Below are 20995 nucleotides of genomic sequence, written 5' to 3' on the forward strand. Positions count from 1 at the left end.
AAAGCAATCTCTTTCTAATTTTAAGTGGCTTTGCTGCATAATACTATCAAGGGAGAGATATTAGCACAAGGGTTGCAGCTGGTTGTCACCTTTTCAGATCATGGGCTTTCTAATGTGATCCTAGTAGTTTGCTCACGATCCCTGAATGGGGGTAAGAAACAGGGCACATGGCTGTAAGGCGAAGGCTGCAGAATAAGTCGTTGATTGCAAAGATAGCTGTGTGAGCAAATGCATTCAGTGATCTGTGGTGGTACGTTTTACAGATCAATGCAGGGTGTAGAGTAATGCAGATTTAATGAGTTCTCGCAGATGCTTGTGGGCTTTTCCATTGGCTTGAAATTCAATTACTGCAAATGAATATCTTAATTATTAACTTATTGTATTTTTTAAGTCAAGGATGTTTTTTTTCCTAAAGACTTTTTATTTATTTTAACAGAAAGTGGTTGCCTTTTCATAGTCATGGATTACTGTGAAGGGGGAGACCTTTTCAAACGGATTAATGCACAAAAAGGAATTTTATTTCCTGAGGATCAGGTAAAACTATCAAATTATCAAATAGTTATGCCTGTTTGCTAATGAAATCTATCTAATCGAACTGCTCCTTGATGGTGATTCATTCTGATGCTAGTTTTTGGGCATATTTTGTTTATTGTTTTAACAGTAAATTCATAGTCAAATCATCCACTTATGTTCCTTGAAACATATACCCATTGCCTCCAACTGCACTATTTCTGCCCCCTCAGTCAGTTACAATATTTCATTCAATGTATTGTACTTTCTTTGGCAGTTGTACTAATGATGTTTTTTGCAGTTGAAATGGGCATTGTACAAGAATTTCAGTTCCAGCATCATGATTTGACAGAATATTGCTGCACTTGTAATACCTTGCTTGCACTTTGTCCAGATGGTGTCGAAGCTCCATAATTGTCTCACTCTCATTCACAGTTTTTAGAGATTTTTTTTTCACTTTTCAAATGACAATGCTACTTGAGTTTATTTTTAAAAGTTTCATCATCTTCCATTTAGATTTTAAAGGATCAGATTTGGATTTGCAACTTCCTCTGGCTGCTTTCAAGGCAGAGATGATAACAGCAAAGGTGAAGACATAGAGAACAGTAAATAATTAAGCTGAGACTGAACTGAAAAATTAACTAAAAAAAGACCATAAAACCATAAGATATACAGCAGGAGCAGAATTAGGCCATTCAGCTATTCAGATCTATTATCCCTCTCAACCCCTGTCTATTGCCTTCTCTTTGTAACCTTTGAGTCCCTTACTAATCAAGAACCTGTCAACCTCTGCATTAAATATACCCAGTGATTTGGCCTTCACAGCCATCTGTGACAATGAATTCCATAGATTCAAAACTCTCTGGCTAAAGAAATTACTGAAGGGACATGGTTGCAATTTGAGGCTATGCCCTCTGGTCCTAGACTCCCCTACTAAAGAAAACATCCTGTCAATGTACACTCTAGATCTAGCTATCTAGGCCTTTCGATATCCAGTAGAGATCCAATGAGATCCCCCCTCATTCTTCTAAATTCTAGCAAATATATTCGGGGATTAATCTTATTTCTTCAGTTGATAGATCAAATATCGTGAAGAGTAAGCTATCTTCAATCAGAATAGGCATGACACAACTAGCAGCAGTTAGCTATTTAGTTTCTCAGTGCTCGATAAACTGAGCTATCAGGAGAGACACGGGACTGCTTGAGTAGCTTCAGCAGGTTAACTGTTTCTGAGCCATTTGGGGAATGTCCAGGTGACAAGTTTTGTTTCTAATTGTAAGTCTTCTCTATTCCAGGTAGATGCGAGTTCAGTTATTAAGTAGATTTGAGGCTGAGGTGGATTTTTTTTTAATTATAGAGGAATTGGTATTATGAAAATGAGGCAGGAAACGGTAGATGAGATGACTTTCAGGAAGACACCATGGGTAAAGGGGCTGTTAAAACTACTGCTGCTCCAGGTTTTCAAAGTCAAAATAAATTTATTATCAAAGTGTGTATATGTTACCATATACAACCTTGAGATTCATTTTCGTGCAGGTGTTTACAGGAAAATGAATACAATAGAACTTATGAACAATAAACATAAAGAGGGGCCAACCACCAAGGTGTGAAACAGAAATTGTCCAAATAAACATGAGTTGTAGAATTCTTGAAAGTAAATCTATAGGTTGTGACATCAGTTCAGAGTTTTGGAGTGAAGTTATCCATGCTGGTTTGGGTGCCTGATGGTTGTAGGGAATAACTGTTCCTGAACCTGGTGGTGAGGGACTCAAGGCTCCTGTACCTCCATCCCAATGACACCAGTGAGAAGAGAGTATGGCCTTGATGGTGAGGGTCCATGATGGTGAATACTGCTTTCTCGTGGCAGTGCTCCATGTAAGTATGCTCAGTGGTAGGGATGGCTTTGCCTTTGATGGACTAGGCTATATCCATCACTTCTTGTAGGCTTTTCCTTTTCTGTTTCTGTGCATTTGTGTTTCCATACCAGGTCAATCCTGTACAGCCCCAACTCTTACGTCAGAATGCTGTTCATTGACTTTAGGTCAGCATTTAATACTGTGATCCCCTCCAAGCTGATCGCCAAACTTTGCCAGCTTGGTATCAGCTCATCCCTCTGCAATTCTGGTCACATCACTATAGGAGGATGTGGAAGCATTGGAAAGGGTACAGAAGAGATTTACCAGGATGCTGCCTGGTTTAGAAAGTATGCATTATGATCAGAGATTAAGGGAGCTAGGGCTTTACTCTTTGGAGAGAAGGAGGATGAGAGGAGACATGATAGAGGTGTACAAGATAATAAGAGGAATAGATAGAGTGGATAGCCAGTGCCTCTTCCCCAGGGCACCACTGCTCAGTACAAGAGGACATGGCTTTAAGGTAAGGGGTGGGAAGTTCAAGGGGGATATTAGAGGAAGGTTTTTTACTCTGAGAGTGGTTGGTGCGTGGAATGCACTGCCTGAGTCAGTGGTGGAGGCAGATACACTAGTGAAGTTTAAGAGACTACTAGACAGGCATATGGAGGAATCTAAGGTGGGGGCTTATATGGGAGGCAGGGTTTGAGGGTCAGCACAACATTGTGGGCTGAAGGGCCTGTACTGTGCTGTACTATTCTATGTTCTATGTAATTGGACCTTGGAACTTTCTGACTAACAGACCCCAATCAGTTAAGATAGACAACCCCTCCTCCTCCACTCTCGCCCTGAACACCGGTGTGCCTTAAGGCTGTGTGCTGAGCCCTCTTCTATGCGCCCTTTTCACCTATGACTGCATTCCTGTACATGGTTCTAACTCCATAATCAAGTTCGCAGATGACACCACGGTGGTTGGCCTGATCAGAGGGGATGACGAGACGGCCTACAGGGACAAGGTCTAGCACCTGGCTGCATGTTGTGCTGACAACAACCTGGCCCTTAACACCCAGAAGACCAAGGAGATCATTGTGGACTTCAGGCATGCTAGGAGCCACACTCGCGTCCCCATCTAGATCAACGGAGCTGTAGTGGAGCGTGTATCAAGCTTCAAATTCCTTGGTGTCTACATTTCCGAGGATCTCACCTGGTCCCTGAACTCCTCCATCCTGATCAAAAAGGCGCAACAGTGCCTTTATTTCCTGTGGAGCATCAAGAAAGCTCACCTCTGTCCCAGGATACTGATGGACTTTTACCGCTGTACCATTGAGAGCATACTCACCAACTGCATCTCAGTGTGGTATGGCAATCGTCCCTGTTACATACCCCGTAACTGGGTTGCCAAACCAGCAGAAATGGATCACTCAGTTGGAGTCTGGAGTACTAGAACTAAGAAAGTTTTATTACAGAAACAAGCAACACAGTAATCGAAAGGATAATAAATGCAACAGTTCAGTGATGATAAACACACATGTGCACAGAATTAAGATAACAGCATCAATCAAGCTCTATCGTTGTCTAGGGGTTAAATGACCAATTTCAAAATGACTCAAAGTTCAGTCCAGTTTGTAGTTCAGTTCGCAGTAATCGTTGCCATGGCGATGGACAAGGTGGGGAAGAGAGACAGAATAGGAACAACTGATCATTCAGAACACTGCTTCACTCACAGACCAGCGGGATGGCTCACAAACAGCATTTGGGCAGGTCCTTGGTGATGTCACCTGAGGTCACCGACTGTGACCCCTCCTCCAGATGCGGTCGATCCTCTGCAGTGAACCCGGCACCCAGGCAAGGGCGGACACACACCGGGTTCCCGCTGATCGTACCTTTCCACCCACTCGTGAGAAGCGTACCGCTTCCAGGGTCTCGTTACCTCGGGTGGCGTGTGTGTCTGTCTTAGCGAACCTGTCCCTTTTTATCCCCCTGCTGGGGTATCGCCTGTCCATCACTTCAAACAGTTCAGGGTTCAAAAGGGGGGAGCCGCTCCAGACAGCTCTTCCTCCCACATCCCTTCATTACACATCTCCAGACGCTGCTCCATTGTTCCTTATCTCTCCTTCCCCTGAGGGCAGGTGGCAGACCAACTGCTGATGCCACTGATGCTAGCCCCGGCCAGCAAACATCTTAATTTTATGTGTATTCTCGTAACATCCCTCATCGGACCGCAAAGCACTCCAGCGTGTGGTGAAAACTGCCCAGCGGATTATCAACACCCAATTGCCCACCATTGAGAACATCTACCATAAACGCTGCCTGGACAGGGTGAAAAGGATCACAGGTTTCCCTCGCCATCCGAAGGTAGAGCGTTCCTCTGAAACGGTTCGTAAGCCGGAATGTCGTAAAGCGAAGAAGCAATTGCCATTAATTTATATGGGAAAAATTTGTGAGCGTTTGCAGACCCAAAAGTAACCTACCAAATCATGCCAAATAACACATAAAACCTAAAATAACAGTAACATATAGTAAAAACAGGAATGATATGATAAATACACAGCCTATATAAAGTAGAAATACTTTTCCACAGTCATTGCCTGCACTGTTCTCCATAGCGAAAATCTCATGCAAGCGCTCTCGGCAGAAAATCTCATGCAAGCGCTGTTGGCAAAAACACTCTCTCCAGTAACCTTTAAGCTATGAAGCTGCCAAATCATACCAAATAACACGTAAAAATACACAGCCTATATAAAGTAGAAATAATGTATGTACAGTGTAGTATCACTTACGGGAATCGGGAAGACAGCTTGCCGAGCTGATGGTGTGTTAGGCTGAGTCGGATCAATGAAGCATGCAGCGGTGCAGCGGTACCCGGGAGGCACACAGCACATCTTTAAGAAAAAAGCCGAAATAAACATGCTAATTAATTAGGTGCAGCCCGGCACGTAATTAATTAGCATGTTTATTTCGGCTTTTTTCTTAAAGATGTGCTGTGTGCCTCCCAGCTACCACTGCATTCTCTGTGAATCGGTATCTGTCCGCGGCCTGGGGGTTGGGGTGGTGGGACACTGAGGTGTCATCTCATCGTCGTCTGTTTCCATTAGGGCAGGCAACTCATCTTCTCCTATGACTACCCGCTTCGATGTCGAAGGTCGAGGTTTGTCGGCTGATGTGGAAGGCTTGCTTGACTGCTGAGCCTCGCACATTTTTCTATCATACAGTTCTTTGTAAGGACTCAAACCATCCTGCAAATATCCCCTAAACCTACGTACCCTTTCAAAATTAAAGTCGTACTTTGTCATTGCAGTGAAAATCTCACGCAGTCACTTTCGGTCCGTTCGCTACTGCATTCGGTTTCAATTGTTATCCTTTCCTCTTCCAATTGCATCAGCTCTTCATCTATCAGTTCTTGGTCATGGGATGCCAAAACCTCTTCGACATCATCTTTGTCAGCTTCCACAAGCCAAACTCACGTTGTTCTTACTTCGTTCACCACGATCGAAACGCTTAATTGTGTCTAATTTTACGCTAAGTGTAACACCCTTACGAGCTCTTTTAGGCTTTTCCGACACCTTAGAACTCTTCTTGCTAACGGCTGCTCACAGGCATGTGTTTAAGCAATGCCGGCGAGAATGCCGTTCCGAATCCAGGGGAGAGCGGCTGCTGGGGACGCGCACTGATTTTTTTCGTAACAGTGAAAACACCTTCTGTTAGCGAAAACAGGGAACTAATGTAGGTCTTTTGTAACAGTGAGGTTTCATAAAGCGAACGTTCGAAAAGCGGGGGACACCTGTATCAAGGATGCATCTCACCCTAACCATGGACTTTTTACTCACCTCCCATTCGGTAGGCGCTATAGGAGCCTCCACTCCCACACCAGCAGGCCCAGGAAGAGCTTCTTCCTTGAGGCTGTGACCCTGCTGAACCTCACATCACAGCGCTAAGCAGTATTGCACCCATATTGTACTGTCTCAGTACTTTTATATTTGTGTGCTGTAGCACTTTTTATTCACAGTTATTTTGTAAATAACACTATGCATTTCTGGTTAGATGCTAACTGTATTTCATTGGCTTTGTATCTGTACTTGGCACAATGACAATAAAGTTGAATCTTATTTAATTAGGATACTATTTTTATCAATATTTTTATCTATTTATCAATAGAAGTTTTTAATGTTCTGAAGCTTGAAAAAATGGTTGTTATGGGACTCTGGAACTATGTTCCATTATAATCATAATCTAATGAATATTATGTTTGTTGGTGATAGCGGGTTTGGGATAGTTGGTTGTGAAGTAGTAGCATTTGCAGATTAGTGAAAGTCCCATTAACTTTGAAGGCTGAGAGAAGTCCATCTCCCACCCCCATCCTCACCACATTCTACAGAGGTTGTATTGAGAGTATCCTGCAGTTATGTACCAGCAGTTATGGTCGAAATGACAATAAAAAGTGACTTGACTTGAATAAAATGTTTGCATAAACATCTTTGGGACCGTAAACTGACTACACTTGAATAGATTGTTTGTTGTTCCAGAGGTCTCCAGTTTATAATATAGTATTCCTGCACTTTTATATTCAAAATAAACTGCTCCTGAATCTCTAATAGTGATTTGTGTTAAAATAGAGTTGTGAATAGTGATGTCACTCTGGCAAATTCGTAAATGAGGTCTGCATATTATCTTTTGAAGTGAAATATACTGTATGACCTTGATATTGTCTGATCTGATTTCTACTTGTACACAGTTTTACTGAATTTTTTTTGTGACTAGATCCTGGATTGGTTTGTGCAAATTTGCTTGGCTTTGAAACATGTACATGATAGAAAGATTCTGCACAGGGATATCAAGTCACAGGTGAGCTTGTTTAATCAGTTTAGTTATGGTAATATTTTCAAGAATATGATTGGTAACTCACTGTATCATTACTTGTAGGTTGTATATTTTACTAGTGCATTGTGAGGAAGAAATTCCAGCTGTATGTCCTGTTACATGGAGCTCTTGAGTTTGTCAGTATCCACTAATGTCTCTGAGTTGAACTGTTTAGTATAGAATTTTTTTTCTAAACACGATGAGTTGGAAAAAATCAATTCAAATTTACAATGAATGTGATTTGTGTACAGATATTCTGTTTTGTATTATAACAATCCATATTTATGAAACACTTAAATGCCTCAATTTATTTATTTTTTGGTAATGACATCAGGTAAAATTTGATACGCAAGGACAGATTTGATGATACAAGCTTCTTGAAGTAACAGAGGTGTAGTGAGGGGATTATGGAACTTCAGGCCTTGATGGGGTGAGAGAGCTTTGTGGTAAAACAATTAAAACTTCCCATGCTTGGGCCTTGAATTGAAAGAGTACATTACGTCACTACGAGTGAAATGGACAAGGCCTTGTAGGGATTTAAAGCTGATGACGAGAATTTAAAAATGTTGATCCTTTACTGGGAGCCTCTGTAGGTCAGAAAGCATAGGGGGATAGCTAAGGGGGATTTGATGAAAACTAGGACAAAGGTAGCACAGTTTCAGATGAGCTCAAGTTCAGAGGTAATAGAAATTTCAAGATTCCCTGAAAGTTTTGGGATCTGGAAGGATAGGTGTGGATGAGTATTCCAGTAACAGATAATCTAAAGTAAAGGAAGAAGTGAGTGAAAAGACATTGTTACTGATTGCACAGGTGTATTCCAACACTAGCCTTGGGAAGAAATATACTGTTCAGTAAAGCACAGTTTTGTTTAGCAGACTGCTAGCAGTAACATGCAGACACTTGATATGTCTGGCTGTGCTAATTGAGCTACAGGCTGAGAGCAATGGATCTGGTCTTCCCAACTGTTGAATGGAGGAAATCATAGTTGATTGCAGGAGTGGAGAGGTGGGGGTGCTATTTTTCTTTTGAAAAGAAAAGATCAATGATGGCTGAAGGAGAGAAGGTTAGAATCTGACAAGAGAAAACAGTAAATAATGTCAACCAAAATGAGCCAGAGGGAAATTTGAGACAGAACAGTTGAGAGGGGTGATGGTTTCAGAACCACAAGTATTCACATAGCAAATAATTTTGTGGTGCTAATTTTGAAGGCATGTGAACGGTGTTTCATGAGCTAGGCAGTTTAGGAGAAGACATGCAGTTAGATGGAAGCTATCCACATGAGGAGAAAAGTACAAGTAGATTTCATTAAGTGCAGTAATAAATCTTGAAAGTCTGGTCCAGGCATTAGGGGATGAGCAAGAATGAGGGGGATGCAGTTGATGGAATGGTCTCAATCTTTAAGACAGAAGGCAGTATGTGCAAATACTGTGTCTCAGTCATTTCCATGTGACTTCTTTAAGCTGTACCTAGAAGAGAGGTGTGATAAGTTTTCTGTTGGTGTTTTGACTTGGCCTGGCTTTGTTAATTTCTCTTTGCCATTGTAAGCTTGGCAAGCATATTGAATGGGTGAAGGAAAACACTGAAGAGCAGGGAGAAAGAAAAGTTGTGCTCACCTCTCATACCTTGCATGTTTTCCAGATGTTGCAAAAATTCTCACAGCCAATAAATTTTGAAAGGATAATGTTCAATTTCTATTAAAGACTTGGAAGAAAATGTTTTTTTTCATGATCTCAGTGTGCTTTAAACTTTACAATCAATGAAGTCATTTTGAAATGTAGTTCAGGTTAAATATCACTGGCATATGTCATGACATTTGTTGTTTTGCACCACTGGTACATTGCAATACATAATAATAATAAAAACTGAAAATTAGAGTAAGAAGTATAAAGTTAAATTAAATAAGTAGTGAAAAAATACTGAGAAAGTGTTCATGGGTTCATCGTCTGTTCAGAAATCTGATGATAGAGGAAACATTGAGTATGTGGCTTCAGGCTCCTGACCCACCTTCTTGATGTAACATTGAAAGGAGGGTATGTCCTGGGTGATGGAGGTCCTTGGTGATTGATGCTGCCTTTTTGAGGCATCCGTCCTTGAAGATGTCCATGATGCTGCCGAGGCTAGTGCCATGATGGAGCTGGCTGAGTTTATAATTTTCTGCAGCTTTTCCCAATCCTATGCAGTGGCCTGTTCATACCACACTGTGATGCAACCAGTTAGGATGTTCTCCAAGGTACAGTTTGTGGTTCTCTTGGAGAAAACCACAGGCATCAATTTCCACATGCATGTTACCATAAACAGCAGTGGAAAAAAATGACCAGATATTTTGTCTTGATCATCTTAGTAAAGGAATTTATGTCACCTAGGAATCTGAATTTGGTGTCCTTTATGTTTGCTAAAGTAGGCATTGATTTGGTTTAATATCTCATCCAAGATCGTTCACCTCTGGTGCTGCATTCCACTGATGTTGCACTCAATTGCCAATGTGTGTTATGTGTGTTGCTCTGGGTTTTCAGTAACTACAAAATCTCTTGTGTTTTATGTACTACCCTACGATATGAGTGTGGAGATAAAGGTCTTGTCATTCCACATTCTAGATCTACTACCGTAAGGGGAAAAAAAGTATGGAATAACTTATGTTAGTAGTATAAGTGCAGGGGATGGAGCTGTATTTGAATTTTTAATTTAGTGTTCAGTATAAAAGACTAAAGTTATACACATTTATTTGGGCAGTTGTGCAGTAATCAGAACAAATTAAATTTTAGTTAATGTAAAAATTACTTGTATTTAAAAATAAATTTGTTCAAATGTTAGTGAAGTTTCTTATTTTTATAAATATTATGGAAACTCATCGTTTTTTAATATAAGACAATTGGTTTTGGGTAAATGTGTCTTGTCCTATCAGTTTCTGTACCTAAATTGTGGAAGTACTTTTTAGCTTCGTTGCTTGGGTAGTAACCTGTTAGTACAAGTAAACTACCAGTTGCAGATCTAAAGAGATTTCTGGTCCATTTTGATTACAAGCATGAAGACCAGGTAGGTTCTTCAAAATAGCAGGTGATTCAGTCCACAAGGCTACGATGTTTATAAAGACTCCACATCTCTAAAATAACTGGAGACTTAATTGCATTTCCAAAGTAGGATAGAGAATATCATTTCTTGTGTTGGGAGGAGAAAGTATTTTAATCCTGGACACACAAAATCCATTTCCTTAACTTGTAAACTGTATCACATTGTTTTCATAGTATAACAAATTTTGTACGTTCCGAATCCAAAAAGGTTTGCTTAAAACTGTAAACTAAAATACTGTATTTTTGCATAATAAGTCTCACACTTATTCCTTCTGACCCAGAATATCTTTCTAACCAAAGATGGGACGGTGCAGCTGGGAGATTTTGGAATAGCTAGAGTACTCAACAGGTAAAGTACAAACTGTTGGAAAGGAAGCATGATTTACATGCATTCCCTCTTTTGTTCATGCACCATTTGCAAGAGCATTGAATTGCCTTCATCCTTACTCAAAATAAAGTCATTTATTTGTTGAACTTTGAGAATTACTTGAAATATATTTCTTTTGCTCGCTTATCAAAAAATGAAAGTCTTTCAAAAAGTGCATAACGTTTCAGCATCATTTTAATGTGGTTACATAATAGTGAATTAACAATAGCCTGCATTGTGTTGTCTTTTTTCAATATAGTAAGGGTGCTGAGGAACCTCAAAGGAATTTTCTTTAGTGACATTCAGCACTGAATTTAAGGGAACTTCAGGACAGGTGGCCATAACCTGTTCAAAGGCTTAGTGGAGAAAGAAGAGTGGCAATTTTGGGAAAATGTGCAGTAGTAGAGTTTTATTTAAGGCATGACCATCAATGCCAGAGTTCCTAGGAGAGAACATCATACGAAAGGATGTTGTAATTGGAGAATATGGAGAGGGTGACAGTGGAATTTTAGATTATCTTTCAAAAAGAGGATGTCGTAAATGTCTTTGTGTGCTTGCAGGCAGATAGATCAAGGTCTGCTTAGTGTAACAGAGGAAAAGCCTACGAGAGGAGAGGCTATACTTGATTTGGTATTGGTAAATGAACCTGGTCAGGTGTCAGATTTCTCAGTGGGAGAGCATTTTGGAGATAGTGATCATAATTCTATCTCCTTTACAATAGCATTGGAGAGAGATAGGAACAGACAAGTTAGAAAAGCGTTTAATTGGAGTAAGGGGAATTATGAGGCCATCAGACAGGAAATTGGAAGCTTAAATTGGAAACAGATGTTTTCAGGGAAAAGTACAAAAGAAATGTGGCAAATATTCAGGGGATATTTGTGTGGAGTTCTGCATAGGTATGTTCCAATGAGACAGGGAAGTTATGGTAGTGTATAGGAACCGTGGTGTACAAAGGCTGTAATAAATCTAGTCAAGAAGAAAAGAAAAGCTTACAAAAGATTCAGAGAGCTAGGTAATGTTAGAGATCTAGAAGATTATAAGGCTAATAGGAAGGAGTTTAGGAAGGAAATTAGGAGAGCCGGAAGGGGCCATGAGAAGGCCTTGGTGGGCAGGATGAAGGAAAACCCCAAGGTATTCTACAAGTATGTGAAGAGCAAAAGGATAAGACATGAAAGAATTGGACCTATCTAGTGTGACAGTGGGAAAGTATGTATGGAACCGGAGGAAATAGCAGAGGTACTTAATGAATACTTCAGTATTCACTACGGAAAAGGATCTTGGTGATTGTAGTGATGACTTGCAGCAGACTGAAAAACTTGAGCATGTAGATATTAAGAAAGAGGATGTGCTGGAGCTTTTGGAAAGCATCAAGTTGGATAAGTTGCCTCACTACAGGAAGGATGTGGAAGCCATAGAAAGGGTGCAGAGGAGATTTACAAAGATGTTGCTTGGATTGGGGAGCATGCCTTATGAGAATAGGTTGACTGAACTCAGCCTTTTCTCCTTGGAGCGATGGAGGATGAGAGGTGTATAAGATGATGAGAGGCACTGATCGTGTGGATAGTCAGTGGCTTTTTCCCAGGACTGAAATGGTTGCCACAAGAGGACACAGGTCTCAGGTGCTGGGGAGTAGGTACAGAGGAGATGTCAGGGAGTGGTGAGTGCGTGGAATGGGCTGCCGGCAACGGTGGTAGAAGCGGATACGATAGGGTCTTTTAAGAGACTTTTGGATAGGTACATGGAGCTTAGAAAAATAGAGGGCTGTGGGTAAGCCTAGTAATTTCTAAGGTAGGGACGTTTTCGGCACAACTTTGTGGGCCAAAGAGCCTGTATTGTGCTGTAGGTTTTCTATGTTTCTAAAAGATTGCTGTGATTTTGATTTTAAAATAATATTCTAATCTTTGGCCATAGAGGTGCCTGCTGATTGGAGGAGCGTAAATAAGACCTTAAGATATAGGAGCAGAATTTGTTTCATCGAATCTGCTCTGCATTTCATCATGGCTGATCCATTTCCCCCTCAGCCCCAATCTCTTGCCTTCTCTCCATAACCATTCCTGCCCTGACTAATCAAGAACCTATCAACCTCTGCCTCAAATGGAAAGTAAATTCTGAATGCAAAGATTAATCTAGTTAGAGAGGCAGGCATTGATCAGGATAGTCAGGAAGTATAAGGACAGATGCTCTGAAAATTTTTAATTCAATTTTTTTTTGAGGTATCTAAAAGTGATTGTTGTAGACGGATTTCAGTAAATTCTTTGACAAGGTCATAAATGGGAACTGGTCTAAAATGTAAGAACTAATGTGATCCAAAGCAAGTTAGCAAATTTGATCTGAAATAATCTTGATTTTATGAGCAGGAAATGATTCTTGAGGGTAGCAACTGTCACTAGACAGGATGTAGAATAGAGATTATCGTACAACTTTATAAAACATTGATTATTCTGCGGCTGGAGTACCTACCAACTGTTGTTCTGATTAGCATACCACAAGGTGGATGTTTATGCACTGGTGAGGGTGCAGAGGAAATTCAGAAGATGTTGCCTCTGAGATGGAACATTTCAGTTATGAAGAGAGACTAGAAAAGTGTGAATTTGTTTTCTTAGGGCCAGAGGAGGCTGGGATGTTGGGATGGTTGGGGTGTCAATTGCTGATTGATGTATTCAAGATTAAGAACACTGGTGCAAAGATTTTCCCCAATAGCAAATATGTATAATACTACAGGTAATAGTTTAAGTGTTAGGAGATTTGGAGGTGTTATTTTACTCCCCAACGCAATGTGGTCAAAATTTGGAACTTTCTATCTGCGGGGTTGGTGGGGGCAGGTACTCTGACAGCATTATTCATTATAGATGAGCACTTGAAATGTTCAGGCATGGAAGGATTTGGGCTGAGCACTGTCAAGTAGGATTAGTATACACTGGTAATTGATCACCATCTTGTCAATAATGGACCAAAGAGCCTGTTTCCATTTTGTATGTCTTGGGGCAACGTGACTCCGAAGTATATGCCTAAAGCCAGAAAAATTTTGGTGAAGTGTCTGTATTTCAAATTCATTTGCTATTTACTTTACACTCATAGCTGATACTTGCAGGATTCAATTGAGAATGATATGTATTGTGCATAATAATTGCATTCCCTCAAATTGTTACAATTAGGAAATATTAATGTTCATTTTTAAATAGATTACTGCCACTTATAAAATGGCATAGGGAAATTATATTACATTTACAACAATATTAATATTGATTTCCTTACAGTACTGTGGAGCTGGCACGGACTTGCATTGGCACACCGTACTACTTGTCCCCAGAAATATGTGAAAATAAGCCATACAACAACAAAAGGTACATTTGACCATTTTGATCTTTTGTAGCATGATAGTAAGTCAATATCATTCTTTGCATTTGTTTTACTGGAGATGAATAATTATTGATTGATACCTTAATTCATGTGTCTAGTGATATTTGGGCATTGGGCTGCGTCCTATATGAGATGTGTACCCTCAAACATGCTGTAAGTACTTTTCCTTTTATTTTTAAATCTGTCAATCCCTGGCATTGAAATTTAAATTTGGTCCTGGCTGAAGGTGATGGCATTCTCTGTGAAATCATTTGGTTGTTTTGCAACTTTGATATTAATGATTGCAGGTCAACACTTTCAACCTGTTCTTAATCAAACCGCCGGAGAGGTCACAGGGCTGACTTGAGGGTTAAATGGGCAGATTAAAAAGATCGATTCTCAGTGCTAAAGCTGAGGCAAACTGTTGTGAATCTGACAAGCGAGGTTTGCTTCTGATGTATTTCATAAGAAAGAACTTGAAATCCATCCTTGTAAGATAACCTTGCCAAAATAGCTGACCAAACATACTAACCTGTACGTCTTTGGAATGTGGGAGGATACTGGAACACTCAGAGGAAACCCATGCGGCCATAGAGAGAACATACAAACTCCTTATAGACAGTGGCAGGAATTGAACATGGTTCGCTGGCACTGTCATGTTGACCACTATGTTACCGGCTTAAGTGTTTTGGAAGTGGAATCCTTAGCAATCAGGTTAAATAAGCAAACAGGTGAAGAAGGAGCATCATCAAATAGGGAAAAGCATATTCAAAAGATAATTAGAAACTTAATCCAGGTTAACTGGTTAGAATAATTAGCAAAATAGTAGCTACACAATCTGAATTCATCAAGATGATTTGGGTGACAAGATATGAACATATCAATGAAGGTTGCTTAGCTAAAGCTATAGGTTCTTCGATGTGAAGTGAGACAAATCTAGTGTTTCAGTTAAACAAAATTTTGGTTGAATAAAAATGTTCTGTTTATTGACTACAGCTAAGTGTTTAACACAATTATTCCTACAGTTCTGATTGAAAAGCTCCAGAACCCGGGCCTCTGTCCCTCTCTCTGCAACCGGATCCTCGACTTCCAATTTGAAAGACTCAATCTGAGTAATATCTCCACCTTGTTGACAGTCAATACTGGCACATCTCGGGGATGTGTGCTTCGCCCACTGCTCTACTCTCTCTGCACCCATGACTGTGTGGCTAGGCACAGCTCAAATGCTGTTGACACAACTATTGTTGGCAGAAATTCAGATGGTGATATGAGGGCATACAGGAGCAAGATGTAACAGTTAGTTTGAGTGGTGTCACAACAATAACCTTGCACTCAACATCAGTAAGATCAAAGAATTGATTGTAGACTTCAGAAAGGGTAAAACAAGGAAACACACACCAGTCTTCATCAGGGGATCAGAAGTGGAATGGGTGAGCAGTTTCAAGATCCTGGGCGTCATCATCTCTGAAGATCTATCCTGGGTCCAACATATTGATGCATTTACAAAGAATGCACGGCAGCAGCTGTGTTTCTTGAGTTTGAGGACATTTGCTGTCACAAAAAGCACTCACAAATTTCTACAGATGTACTGTAGGGAGCATTCCTGTCGAGTATGGGGGAGGGCAACTGTACAGTATCAAAATAAGCTGCCGAGAGTTGAGAACTTAATCAGCTCCATGATGGGCACTAGCCTCAGTATCCAGGACATCTTCAAGGAGCGATTCCATCATGAAGGACCCCCACCATCCAGCACATGCCCTCTTCTCATTGCTACCATCGGAAAGGAGGTACAGGAGCCTGAAGCCACAGTCAATAATTCAGGAACAGCTTCGACCCATCTGCTGTCCAATTTCTGAATCAACATTGAACCCATGAACACTACCTCACTACTTATATTTTTATTTTTGCACTAATTAGTTAATTTAACTATTTAATATGTTACATATATATTTCCTGTGATTCAGTTTTTTCTCTCATGTTTTGTACTGCATTCTACTGCTACTGCAAAAACAGCAAATTTCACAACATATGCTGGTGATATTAAACCTGATTCTGAAATAGAAAATTATTTTCTGCATATATTGAAGTGTTTGAATGGAATAGTGATTTAAAGATGGAAGTAAATCTAATTGCTGTGATTGGCTGACATTGAAAATGAAGAATCTACAATACTTTGCGTAAAGATTGTGATGCTGAATGAATTCATAATGCGTAAATGGATGAGGATATATTGCCTACCCAATTGTTGTTAAGGCTTATAAATGCATACCTGAAAAGATGAACTGCACCTCATCGATTTGTTAATGCCTTGGGTATTCTGTAATTGGCTTTGCAATTCTAAGTGTGAAATAATTAATCAAGCAGTGCATCTTAAGATCGTAGGTGTATTGCAAACAGAAAGTGTCATTCTGATACTGTCCATTACAGCTCCTTTAATGGACTAAGTCATGTGATTAGATTTGGGAGGTACAATAGTGCAGCTGGTTGAGTAATTGCCTTTCAGCTTCATGACCCAGGTTCAGTCCAGATTTCCAGTGCTGTCTGAAAGGTTCGACTGCTTATAATTCTTTGATAGTTTCTTCCTTAATTTAGAAAGCTAAGGGCCTGCAGGTTGTTAATTAATTGGGCACACTAAATTGCCCTGAGCATAAAGGTGAATGGTAGAATCAGGAAAATATTGATGTGACAATATGGAGAATGAAAATGGGATTAGTTTGCAGTTAATTAAAATAACACGTACATCCTGGGCAAAAGGAACCAAATGTGCTCATTGACTTGGTGTTGAACAAAATATCTTGAATTGTAACTTTAAGAATTTTTTAAAAACATAAATGGAGTGAATTTTTCTTTTGTAACTTGGGTATGTATTGAAGAAAAAATGCTTAAAAACTGTTGTTCAGAAAGGAACGGAGTTAATGCTTCAGGCTGAAAATTTCATTTAATCTGGCAATTTAGTTCAAAGATCAGAGAAAAGAGAAAAAGCAAGTTAGATTGAAATTGCAGAGAGGATAGGACAAGGTAATATCCCAGTGGAAGAGAGAAAAGCTGAGTTCATGTTACAGATGGCTAACTTATAGAAGAATCAGAATCAGGTTTATTATCAGCAGCATGTGACGTGAAATTTGTTAACTTAGCAGCAGCAGTTCAATGTAATGCATAATCTAGCAGAGAGAAAAAAAAATACAATGAAGTAATAATAATAAATGAAACAAGTAAATCAATTATAGTATACCTATACTGAGTAGATTTTAAAAACATGCAAAAACAGAATATTTAAAAAGTGAGGTAGTGTCCAAAGATTCAGTATCCATTTAGGAATGGGATGGAAGAGGGGAAGAAGCTGTTCCTGAATCGCTGAGTGTGTGTCTTCAGGCTTCTGTACCTCCTACCTGATGGTAACAGTGAGAAAAGGGCATGCCCTGGGTGCTGGAGGTCCTTAATAATGGATGCTGCCTTTCTGAGACACCGCTCCCTGAAGATGTCCTGGGTACTTTGTAGGCTAGTACCCAAGATGGAGCTTACTAGATTTATAACCTTTTGCAGCTTCTTTCGGTCCTGTGCAGTAGCCCCTCCATACCAGACAGTGATGCAGCCTGTCAGAATGCTCTCCACAGTATAACTATAGAAGTTTTGAGTGTATTTGTTGACATGCCAAATCTCTTCAAACTCCTGCTAAAGTATAGCCCCTGTCTTGCCTTTATAACTACATCGATATGTTGGGACCAGGTTAGATCCTCAGAGATCTTGACACCCAGGAACTTGAAACTGCTCACTCTCTCCACTTTTGATTCCTCTGAGGATTGGTATGTGGTCCTTTGTCTTACCTTTCCTGAAGTCCACAATCAGCTCTTTCGTCTTACTGACGTTGAGTGCCAGGTTGCTGCTGTGGCACCATTCCACTAGTTGGCATATCTCACTCCTGTATGCCCTCTCATCACCACCTGAGATTCTACCAACAATGGTTTTATTGTCAGCAAATTTATAGATGGTATTTGAGCTATTCCTAGCCACACAGTCATGTGTATATAGAGAGTAGAGCAGTGGGTGAAGCACACACCCCTGAGGTGCGCCAGTGTTGGTTGTCAGCGAGGAGGATATGTTATCACCAATCCACACAGACTGTGGTCTTTCAGTTTGGAAGTTTAGGATCCAATTGCAGAGGGAGGTACAGAGGCCAGGTTCTGCAGCTACTTTAATCAGGATTTTGGGCAATGATGGCATTAAATGCTGAGCTATAGTCAATGAACAGCATCATGACATAGATGTAGGTGTTGTCCAGGTATTTTAAAGCTGTGTGGAGAGCCATTGAGATTGCGTAACTGTCTAGTTCTGATATATAAAAAGGAAAAGTCAGATAATTTGAATTGTTGATTTTCGTTATTGAATCCTGAAGGTGGTGGTGTGCCTGGATAGAAGACCATGTACTGTTTTTCAAATTGAACTGTAACAGCAGGCCTCCAGTTTAATTCAACTGGAAAATAACTCTGGAGAGTTGGTAATAGGGGCCAAAGAAATGTGAATAAACTGGATTCTTCCTGTGAAAGATACTAGCAAAATGCCAGAAATGAGAGTGTCAGGGGTTAGAAATGCATGTTGTTGCTATTACTAAGGAGAAGATACTTGGGAAGTTGAAAGATTTGAAGGTAGATAAGTCACCTCGACCAAATCAACCACACCCCAGGGCTCTGAAAGAGGTAGCAGAAGAGTGTGGAGGTATTAGTAATGATCTTTCACAAATCATTAGATTCTGGAATGGTTTCAGAGGACAGGAAAATTGCCAGTGTCATTCCATTCTTCAAGAAGGGAGGGACACAGAAGAAAGAAAATTAAAGGCCAGTTAGCCTGACTTCAGTAGTTGGAAAGATGTTGGAGTCTATTATTAAGGATGAGGTTTCGGGGTACTTGGAGGCACATTGCTGTAGATTTTTTTCTTCCCACCTGCGCTGCGTAGGTTTATAGTGAGGATTGGTGCGCATGGACTGATTCCACTCTTTAGGCTGGGTGACATTCTACAATGGCACAGTGTGCTGTGATGACTGTGGCGACTGCAGAGCTGAAGGTTGAGTATTGGAGTTTTCCTTCTCCTCGGCTGACTGACTGGCAAGGCTGATGAGTCCCATCTACCTGGGTCTGGAATCGGAATCGTCCTTCTCCTTGGCTGGCTGCCAACCAAAGCTAATGAGCCAACCCTGCCTACCCAGTTATACTGCTGGAGTCTTAGTCACGCCATGACATAAACTCAATAAGATCAGGGATGCCATGTGAAGGCTTTGCTATGGGCACAGTAGTGTATGAGGGGCCAAGTGCGAATGACCTGCTGCATCAAGCAAACAGTGGTCCTATGGCAATCACTGCACCTGGAAAGGACAGGCTATGGAAGACTGGAAGATGCTTCACCTTACTTAAGTGAGCAGGACAGCCAGCCCAGGACTCACCTGTCTATGCCCGGTTTGATGCACAGAACTTTGTGTCGGCAAGGAAGGCATCCCTCTTTCCCCCACCCAGGGAGCAGACACTCTATCTGACTGAAGCTGATGTGAGGAAGATCCTGGCCAGAGTCAAGATATGGAGTAGATTAACCAGTGACACTTCAAAAATGATGTGGCCAGGCTCTCAGAAGCCCAGTGGCTTGGGGGAAGTGCATCATAGTCTTCTGTCTGATGGTGGAAAGTTTAAGAAGATGCTGAATGGATAAGTGGGACCCTTAATAATACTAAGGGTCCTGTGTTTAACTGTCCCAGATCTAAAAGCAGCATCATGATCCCTCAGCCTGGCACAGACCTCCGTAGTAAGCCATGGCTTCTAATTTGTCCTCATCTGGATGTGTTTCATGATGGGAACATCCTCAGTTCACTTCTCTATGTAGCTGGTCACAGAACCTACATATTCCTCAATGTTAACATGGTTGCCATAGGTAGCAACCTCTCTGAACATTCTCCAGTTTGTGTTTTCAAAGCAGTCCTGTAGTACAGAGATTGCACCCTCGGGCCAGGTTTTCACTACCTTTAGAACTGGTTTGACCTGTTTGATCACTGATTTGTATGCTGGAATAACATTACAGGTAAGTGATCTGATTGTCCAATATGGGGTCGATTTACTGCTTTAGAGGCATCTGGTATGTTGGTGTAAACCAGGTCTAGTAAATTTTCACCTCTGGTGGCAAAATCAACATGCTGGTGGAATCTAGGCAGGAATGTCTTTAGGTTCATGTGGTTAAAATTGCCTGTGATAATGAGGATACCATTGGGGTGTTTGGTTTGAAAGTCACTGGGGCTGTGGAGCTCATGCAGTACCTTGCCGGCATTAGTTGGGGGGTGGGTGTATATACAGCTATCAACGCAACTGTAGTGAACTCCCTTGGTATATAAAATGGTCTGCACTTAACAAAAGTAAACTCAATCATCGGCAAATAATGGGATGCCAATGCTAAAGTGTTTGTGCACCCGTTCTTTTTTTACCCAAGTTATTGGGTATATTTAAGGTGGAGGTTGATAAATTCTTGATTAATCAGAACGTCAAAGGTTATGAGGAGAAGGGAGGAGAATGGGTTCGAGAGGGATGATAACTCGGCCATGTTGGAATGGCAGACAGACTCAATGGGCTGAATAACCTGATTCAGCTCCTATGTCTTTTGGTCTAAGTTCACACTCTACCTTGGACCAATACAAGAAGGCATAGATGGGCATGTCAGAGTGGGAATTAAAGTGACAGGTATTTGTTTGTTAAGGCTAGACCTGCAAACTGCATGAAGATGCTCAGAAAGCAGTCATCCAAATTTACAGCTGTATTTCCAAGCTGCCTTTATGAACTTATCAACCTGATAGCTTCATCAAAAGTTTATCACTATGGTGATCCAGCCCTACTTGATCAGGTGTCTCCATTGGGTGCACTTTATCCTAATCATCTATTCACCACCCTCTCTATAACTTCAAATCTACTTAAAATCTCTTTCCCTGTTTGAAGAATCTTTTGACTTGAGGCATGAACTGTTTCACTTTCCACAG

General features: G+C 40.7%; 1 protein-coding gene across 4 annotated transcripts in view; it reads left to right on the top strand.

Moving 5' to 3' along the window:
* The window catches only part of nek1 (NIMA-related kinase 1), a 155421-nt gene that overhangs the window by 4815 nt on the left and 129611 nt on the right, over positions 1-20995 (top strand). For all 4 annotated transcript variants that reach the window (XM_063049500.1, XM_063049501.1, XM_063049503.1 and 1 more), the window contains exons 4-8: positions 437-534; positions 7119-7202; positions 10567-10634; positions 13910-13996; positions 14111-14165. In XM_063049500.1, the coding sequence (XP_062905570.1) occupies positions 437-534; positions 7119-7202; positions 10567-10634; positions 13910-13996; positions 14111-14165 (392 nt within the window). The remainder of the gene's footprint in view (positions 1-436; positions 535-7118; positions 7203-10566; positions 10635-13909; positions 13997-14110; positions 14166-20995) is intronic.

This window comes from Mobula hypostoma, chromosome 5, assembly GCF_963921235.1.
Source record: "Mobula hypostoma chromosome 5, sMobHyp1.1, whole genome shotgun sequence".
Classification (NCBI taxonomy): Eukaryota; Metazoa; Chordata; class Chondrichthyes; order Myliobatiformes; family Myliobatidae; genus Mobula; species Mobula hypostoma.